Below are 9,230 nucleotides of genomic sequence, written 5' to 3' on the forward strand. Positions count from 1 at the left end.
GAACAGCGGATTGCTGGCTGATCAGGAGACAACCGCTTTAAGTGGCGCAGCGAGTTCTACATTTTCAGCTTTTATTTGGCGTTTCCCTTTTAAAAAGAGATGTGTCAGGAGTCGAAACTTTGATGCCGATGTGAATAGAGTCTCAACCCGATATTTCTCAGAGAAGAAACATTGAATAGATGATGGATACAATTATTATTACACCTCGCACTGCTCACAATTACTATACAAGCACTAGACACAGCTGCACGTTGATGGTCATTACTTCATGTAATATACACAAGCTCTTATTCGATCATTTTGAGGGGGAAGTATTAAAACAATATTATATCATTCACTTTCCACTGCACCCCAACACCACAGAGCGCAGCATCAACCCGACCATCCCTCCCCCGGCTACCCAGTTACCGGCTCCTGTCCACATCGGCAGCTTCAGCAACACTGAGAGCAGTGAAGCCCCTCACTGAGACTGCCTTGTACCCTGCCTTATTACAACGACGGCTAGTCAGGAGATAGTCATAAGACTCTCAGAAAAAGAAGCCATCATTTCATCATTCCACGGGACGCACACCGTAATGGTCATATGACTGTCTCCACAATTAACTAAGTCATTAGTTGTGATCAGGCACAATGAGGACACCTATATCTCTCGTAGTAGGACCCTAGAGCAGTTGCGTGGCGAGCTACGGTACCTGTTTTCTAGAAAGACCTTCATGACGTCATGGTCACGTGAATGTGACGTCAGTGCGCCATGTGACCGCTGAATGCTAAACTGGAGAAAGGGCGCCGGAAATTTCTTTGCACGGAAAAGCTATGACGTTGTGTTTGTTGCAGGAGATGCCGCGTGTATTACTCGGCGGGATTTCAGTATAATGTAACAGTGGATGGAGCTTCTTGTGCAGTTCATATGGTAACACATTTACAGCCTCGCACACCCGGTGCCTATACGGTTCACGTGCGGGGCAAGGGTGGACTTACCATTGGGGGCACCGATAATCAGACCTGGTGATCATTAATAATTAACTTCCAGCTCTCTTGGCTGCAAGGACTTCACCGGGCGGGCGGACTCTCCACTGACCTGACACTTCCGTACTGCAGGCTATATGCAACTATTGGGGCTCATGCACATGGCAGAGCACAGTCCACAGAGCTTGTACGGCACTGCTTTCAGGCCGTGTTCACACACTGCATACTTGCCATACATTTTTTTTAAGCCCAAACCAGAATTGGATCCAGGTGAGCAGACTTATAAGGCCTTCCTTTATATATTCCTTCTGTTTAGGTTCCATTCCTGGTTTTAGCCTAAAAAAATACATGCAAAATCTGCACTGTGTGAACAAGTCCTTAGGGTTGCTACCCAGCCAGTAAACCACCATCCCAGCCGATATTTACAGTGGGAGGCCAGTAAAAGTCAACTGTTTTTACCGGCAATAGTAAGTGTTGGTATAAACAGAGCGTGTGCCGTCAGGTTACTTCATAATTGGATTGACTACTACTCCCGACAGCAGCGGCAGGACTAGGTCAAGTGTGAGATTGGCGCCGGCGGGAGATTACAGCGGGGAAGGCAGCAGAGAGAGAGACACTCACACACTGCCCAGCCTCGAGAGTCAAGACGGGGTCAGAGTTAGGCTAGATTCACACGAGCGTTGCGCTTTTCACGTCCGAGGTGCATCCGTGCTGTATCCTGCGGGACGCGTTATCACACATCCCCCATAGAGTGAAGCGCAAAAATAATAGGACGTGTCCTCTTTTATCACGGATCCGTCACACGCAACGTTGAAACAACAGCCCCTTTGAATTACATAGTTCCGTGTGACGGCCGTTGTTTCAGCGCTCGTGAATCAGGCCTAAGAAGATACGGACCTAGGCCTCTTTCACACGGCAGTATTTGTAAGGGTATGTTCACACGGCAGTATTGGTAAGCCAAAACCAGGAGTGGTTTTGGCTTCCAAATATTGAAGCAAAATGCTGCCATGTAAACAGGGAGTAGTCAGGTTTGGGAGCCTCACTGCCACTGTAAGGGCGTATTCAGATGAACGTGATATACGTCCGTGCAACATGCGTGATTTTCACGTGCCTCCCACGGACCTATATTAGTCTATGGGGCCGTGCAGACAGTCCGTGATTTTTACGCGTGTGTCCGCTGCATAAAACTCACGACCTGTCCATTCTTTGTGCGTATTTCGCGCATCACGCACCTATTGAAGTCAATGGGTGCGTGAAAACCACGCATGCCACACGGAAGCACTTTTGTGGGACGCTCGTGATTCGCGCAACAGCAGTGAAAAGGATGAATGAAAACAGAAAAGCACCACATGCTTTTCTGTTTACAAACATACATACAGAGTGTCATCATGATGGCGGCTGCGCGAAAAGCACGCAGCCGCGCATCATATGGTGATGACACACGGAGCTGTTAAAGAGGCTCTGTCACCAGATTTTGCAACCCCTATCTGCTATTGCAGCAGATCGGCGCTGCAATGTAGATTACAGTAACGTTTTTATTTTTAAAAAACAAGCATTTTTGGCCAAGTTATGACCATTTTTGTATTTATGCAAATGAGGCTTGCAAAAGTACAACTGGGCGTGTTTACAGTAAAAGTCCAAGTGGGCGTGTATTATGTGCGTACATCGGGGCGTGTTTACTACTTTTACTAGCTGGGTATTGTGTATAGAAGTATCATCCACTTCTCTTCAGAACGCCCAGCTTCTGGCAGTGCAGACACAGCGTGTTCTCGAGAGATCACGCTGTGTCGTCACTCACTTCCTGCCCCAGGTCCTGCATCGTGTCGGAGGAGCGAGGACACATCGGCACCAGAGGCTACAGTTGATTCTGCAGCAGCATCAGTGTTTGCAGGTAAGTAGCTACATCGACTTACCTGCAAACGCCGATGCTGCTGCAGAATCAACTGAAGCCTCTGGTGCCGATGTGTCCTCGCTCGTCTGACACGATGCAGGACCTGTGAGTGACGTCACAGCGTGATCTGGCAGAAGCTGGGGGTTGTGAAGAGAAGTGGATGATACTTCTAGTCAGAACGCCCAGCTAGTAAAAGTAGTAAAAACGCCCCGATGTACGCACATAATACACGCCCAGTTGGACTTTTGCAAGCCTCATTTGCATAAATACAAAAATGGTCATAACTTGGCCAAAAATGCTCGTTTTTTTTAAAATAAAAACGTTACTGTAATCTACATTGCAGCGCCGATCTGCTGCAATAGCAGATAGGGGTTGCAAAATCTGGTGACAGAGCCTCTTTAAGTGCCTTTTGCGCACGCAAAACTCAGCGTTTTTTGCGTGCGCAAACCGCACACGCTCGTGTGAATCCGGCCTAGCTGCCATACAGGCCCTGTCAGCTGCGGTGTGTATATATATATATATATATATATATATATATATATATAGAGCGCGCTATTCTGCCTGCAAAGCAATGCGAGTCTGATGGAGCAGGTCAAATTTTTCTTTCTGTAGAATTTGTATGGTATCTGCCATATTTATGAACGTAGACGTGATTGGTATTCGGTTTAGATTGTGTCTTAGGGTATGTGCACACGATAACGGCAATTACATCTGAAATTACGGAGCGGTTTTCAGGAGAAATCAGCTCCTGAATTTCAGACGTAATTGCTCGTACTCGCGTTTTGCGGGGCGTCTTTTACGGACGGAATTTGGAGCTGTTCTTTATTGGAGTCAATGAAAAACTGCTCCAATTACGTCCCAAGAAGTGTCCTGCACTTCTTTTGACGAGACTATCATTTTACGCGCCGTATTTTGACAGCGACGCGTAAAATGACAGCTCGTCGGCACAGTACATCGTAAAGCCCATTGAAAGTAATGGGCAGATGTTTGTCGGCGTAATGGAGCCGTGTTTTCAGACGTAATTCGGGGAGTAAGGGTATGTGCACACACACTAATTACGTCCGTAATTGACGGACGTATTTCGGCCGCAAGTCCCGGACCGAACACAGTGCAGGGAGCCGGGCTCCTAGCATCATAGTTATGTACGATGCTAGGAGTCCCTGCCTCGCTGCAGGACAACTGTCCCGTACTGTAATCATGTTTTCAGTACGAGACAGTTGTCTTGCAGCGAGGCAGGGACTCCTAGCATCGTACATAAGTATGATGCTAGGAGCCCGGCTCCCTGCACTGTGTTCGGTCCGGGACTTGCGGCCGAAATACGTCCGTCAATTACGGACGTAATTAGTGTGTGTGCACATACCCTAAGGGTATGTGCACACGTAGTGACCAAAAACGTCTGAAAATACAGAGCTGTTTTCAAGGCAAAACAGCCCCTGATTTTCAGAAGTTTTTTGAGCAACTCGCTTTTTTCGCGGCGTTTTTTACGTCCGTTTTTGGAGCTGTTTTCATTGGAGTCTATGAGAAAACCGCTCCAAAAACGTCCAAAGAAGTGTCCTGCACTTCTTTTGACGAGGCTGTATTTTTACGCGTCGTCGTTTGACAGCTGTCAAACGACGACACGTAAATGACAGGTCGTCTGCACAGTACGTCGGCAAACCCATTCAAATGAATGGGCAGATGTTTGCCGACGTATAGTAGCCCTATTTTCAGACGTAAAACGAGGCATAATACGCCTCGTTTACGTCTGAAAATAGGTCGTGTGAACCCAGCCTAAAACACCCAAATTACGTCGGAAACTTGGTCGTGTGAACATACCCTTAGAGGTACACAGGATCCGCTGTGTTACCTGAGCCATCGGTGTAGCTGACTGACAGTCGATTTACAGCGGCGCTATGTAGCTTCTATGAAAAGTGCATACATAGAAGCTGCAGCACAAAAAGTAAAGAACATTTTTTATAAAAGTAAACAAAAAATGTTTTTTTTCTTTAAACATCAATTTCAATAAAATAAAAAACGACTACAAAGGTTTACATTTTTTTTTTGCAAAAGTGACAACAGGAGAGGCAGCCATATTGGTTGGCACTTTTGCATTAGCTTCTCAGAAACAGATGACAAACTCATTTTGTCAGCATGTTCAAGCAATAACAAAATCTTTTGTAAGGCTGGGTTCACACTGAGTTTTTTTGCAGGCGGAAAAGCATTGAGGCAGATTTAGCTCTGCCTGCATGCCGATTTTCGCAGCGTTTTTTGACCGCGGGCAAAAAACGCAGCGAAATAAGCTTTCTCTGCTTCCCATTGATGTCAATGGGAGGTCAGAGACGTAAACGCCCGAAGATAGGGCATGTCCCTTCTATTTCCCACGAGACGGTTTTTCCGCTCGTGGGGGAAAAAACCCGCTTCCGCCTCCCTTTGAAATCAATGGGAGGCATTTTCGGCGTGTTTTCCACGTCAAAAAACTCTGTGTGAACTCCCCCTAAGTAGAATAAACACAATTACCAACGTTTAGCTACGGCTCTAAATTTTGATTCACCAATATATGCCCTTTTTTACATATACAGAAAACCCCTTTTCTGTATCTGCATTAGGACAAGTATATTACTAATACATTTTCCATTTTGAAAATACTGCTCTTCACCACTATAGCTCGCTGCACCCTTCTGTGTATAATGCTGGGCTGTGACTTGTTGTCCATTGTGATGTCACATGACCAAATATGGTGCTGCATTTTGACGTTGCATCCAGAACTCTGTGATGTAATTGGCTGATGCCGTGGTCAAGTGACATTATACCAAAATGGAGACCACTCTTGTATTAATGTTAAAGTCCAGCGCTGCAGTAAGTGAACACTGTTTAACTGAATGAACCATGTTGCCTGACCATGGAGAAGTCATGCTAGCCAAGTATCATTTAACCCGTTCTTTGCCCTGACCGTTCTCCGAGATTCCCTACCACAACCTGCTATTGGGATGGATTGGTTGTTTCCAATCCAGTATTGGAGATGGAATGGCGACTACGTACTACTGTGCAGTTTGCAGTAACTTTAACAATACGGATAACCTCTTTTCTTGGTGTTGACCAGCACAGTTAAGGTACTGTAGGTTCCTTTGTTGTTTTGTCACTTTTTTTTTTTGCTTCCCCTAAATAGTGAAAGGCTATATAGGTGTGCACTTTTACTTTATTCCAAACTTTCTAATCAATATATGGTAGTTCTATTGGGGCTATCCTACGTCAGATGGCTTTTCTGTAAATTCCCTCTAGCTGGTCCCTCAACTACACTACAGCCACAGCGTCTGACAAACGTACTCAGATTTTGTTGCTAATGTAGTCAGCAAGGCTCTTCCCTAAACGAAGTTTATGAACATGTACCTGCTAGGGCTCATTCAGACCAGCGTGATTCTCGTCCATGTGATGTGCATTGAAACGCCGCACAGCACACGGACCCTTTGATTTCAATGGGGCTGTTCACACATGCGTGAGTTTTTATGCAGCAAGTGTCCGTTGCGTTAAATTCACTGCATGTCCTATATTGGTGGGTTTTCACGCACCGAGTCACCCATTGAAGTCAATGGGTGTGTGAAAACCACGGACAGCACATCCGTGTGCTGTCCGTGTTTCACGCATCAATTACATTCATAAAAATAAGTGCTTGCAGGTGCATGAAAAACACATGCCACACACAAAGCACAATATTGCAAAAACGCAACGCACACGGACAGATTTATACGCGTTTTTTACGCACGTAAATCTGTCACGCTCGTGTGAATGTGGCCTTACCACTCTAATTCTTTAATGTTTGTATGTGGAGGCACCAATATATATTTCTTCATAGATGCAGGCCTTGACCCAATTAAGGCTTCGTTCACATCTGCGTCGGGACTCCGTTCATGGGCTCCATTTGACCTTTCCATCAGGGGAACCCATGAACTGAATCCAAAACGGAAACCATTAGGTTTCCGTTTGCATCACCACTGATTTCAATGGTGACGGATCCGGTGCAAATGGTTTCCTTTGTCACTATTGTTTAAGGGTTCCGTAGTTTTGACGGAATCAATACCGTAGTCTACTGCGCTATTGATTCCGTCAAAACGACGGAACCCTTAAACAACGGTGACAAACGGAAAACGTTTACAGAGGAATCAGTCACCATTGAAATCAACGGTGATGCTTACGGAAACCTATGGTTCCCCTGTCGGAAAGCTCTGATGGAACCCATGAACGGAGCCCCGACGTGAACGAAGCCTAAGCTTTAATTCCTGATACTCCCCTTTGGATCCTGACAGCTTCTACACCGCAGGTGACAAATTTTGATGTCCACTGGCTACTAGGCCACTTTAGGTTAAATCAATGTTTATTAGAAAATGTTTCAAGTATGACATAAGAAATGACTAGACCGCTTGAAATGACATCACATCAGTTTTTAGCTTACAAATTCTTAGAAAACCACCTGTGAAGTGTCCACATACTGGAGTATAGGTATGGGGACACTGTGGTATATCAAGGTTAGTGGGTGGTTGGTATGGAGTCCATAACCTTTATTTTCTGGGGATCCAGAACACTCGCAGTTTGCCCACCCTGGCATGGAGTGCTGTATAAGGTTGCCCACAGACGTAATTATTATAGTTAAAGATCAGTACAATTTTATGATCATTAGCAATAATCATTTTGTCTACGGTGCTAAAAACTATCAGTTGGGAATTTATCGTACATTATTCTCAGAGCAAAGGCACAATATTTGTTACAAATAATTTACTATGGTGAAATTGGGATTGGATAGGTTGTATTTTTATCTTTCCATTCCTGTCTTTTCTCAGATAATGCAAAAGGTGCAGGCGTAATGTACACAGTGAAGTCACGGTACAGAGAATAAAAATAACAGCACAGGGATTATGCACCCAGTGAAGTGACAGGCAGGGGGCGATGGATCTTAGGGTCACAATAAGGCCATGTTTTCACACAGCAGAAAATTTCTGCTGAGGAGAGGGTCCTAATATCCTCTGCAAAATCCACGTTACATCTGCATTGGCTTCACTATTAAGGTATGTTCACACGGCTTATTTTCGGGCCGTAAACAGCCCAAAAAAAAAAATCGGAAGCAGAATGCCTCCAAACATCTGCCCATTGATTTCAGTGGGAAAAGCGACATTCTGTTCCGACATGGCGTTTTTTTGAAAAACGGCCGCGTTAAAAAACGCCTGCGAAAAAGAAGTGCATGTCACTTCTTGAACCGTTTATGGAGCCGGTTTTCATTGACTATAGAAAACAGCTCCAAAAACGGCTGAGAAAAACGCAAGTTTGATTAAAAAACGGCTGAAAATCAGGAGCTTTTTTCCCTTGAAAACAGCTCTGTATTTTCAGACTTTTTTTTAGTAAGCGTGTGAACATACCCTAACACAAATGCAGCGTGTTGTGCTATTTCATAAGCGATATATTTTCCCTGTACGGCCTCCTTCACACAATTTGTGTGTGGCTTTTTTGGCCAAAACACATCACAAAAAAAAACCTCAAGGCTTGTTTTTGGAAAATAGTATATAGGGTTTTTTTTTGTTTAGTTTTTCACATTGCAAATCATCTTTTGCAACACATGCTTTTTTTCCCTGAAAAAAACACCATAAAAAAAAAAAACTATGGAGGTCTATGGGACAAAAATGCTGTTTTGGCACTGGGGCGACGTTCCATCGCAACGGAGCCCTGACAGACACAAACGGAAACTAGAAATTTCCGTTTTTGCCATCATTGATTTCAATGGTGACGGATCTGGTGCCAATGATTTCCGTTTGTCTCCGTTGTGCAAGGGTTCTGTCGTTTTGACTGAATCAATAGTGTAGTCGACTGCACTAGTCATTGCGTCAAAATGACGGAACCCCTGCACAACGGAGACAAACAAACCATTGGCACCGGATCCGTCACCATTGAAATCAATGGTGATTGAAACGGAAACCTATGGATTTCCATTTGTGTCTGTCAGGGCTCCATTCGGACGGAAAGCTCCGACGAAACATTGGAAAGGAGACCTAGCGCAGATGTGAACGAAGCCTAAATGATGCAAAAAACACCAAGGCCAGGCTTGCTGCAATTTTGGAAAAACGCCACTGATTAAAAAACAAACAAGTTAAAATACAAAAAAATGGCACTTAATAAACACCATGTTTGTAGGTCGTTTTATATTTCCCTATTGACTTCAATCTAACATCTGGCCGCAGGTGATTTAGCCACTAAAAACGTGGCATTTTTTCCTAAAAATGCGGTGTGTGAGTCCACCCTAAAGATAACTGTGTATCAATAACATCCTCCATTAAATGACAATCAGATTTGTGTTCGCGTATCCTACAGTGTCTGGAATACAAAAGGACCACAGGGTTTATTCTGAATTTAG

The 9,230-nt window shown here is 44.6% G+C and overlaps 1 protein-coding gene across 3 annotated transcripts in view; it reads right to left on the reverse strand.

Moving 5' to 3' along the window:
- Positions 1 to 1,028, reverse strand: part of CNPY2 (canopy FGF signaling regulator 2) — a 35,767-nt gene extending 34,739 nt beyond the window's left edge. Inside the window, exon 1 of one of the 3 annotated variants that reach the window (XM_075850196.1) lies at positions 979 to 1,028. In XM_075850196.1, the coding sequence (XP_075706311.1) occupies positions 979 to 1,013 (35 nt within the window). In that variant the 5' untranslated portion in view covers positions 1,014 to 1,028. Of the gene's footprint in view, positions 1 to 408; positions 602 to 692; positions 740 to 978 lie in introns of those variants that run through there. The other 2 variants (XM_075850197.1, XM_075850198.1) reach the window with 2 other exon arrangements.
- Positions 1,029 to 9,230: the final 8,202 nt, after the last annotated feature.

Source organism: Rhinoderma darwinii, chromosome 2 (assembly GCF_050947455.1).
Source record: "Rhinoderma darwinii isolate aRhiDar2 chromosome 2, aRhiDar2.hap1, whole genome shotgun sequence".
Taxonomy (NCBI): Eukaryota; Metazoa; Chordata; class Amphibia; order Anura; family Rhinodermatidae; genus Rhinoderma; species Rhinoderma darwinii.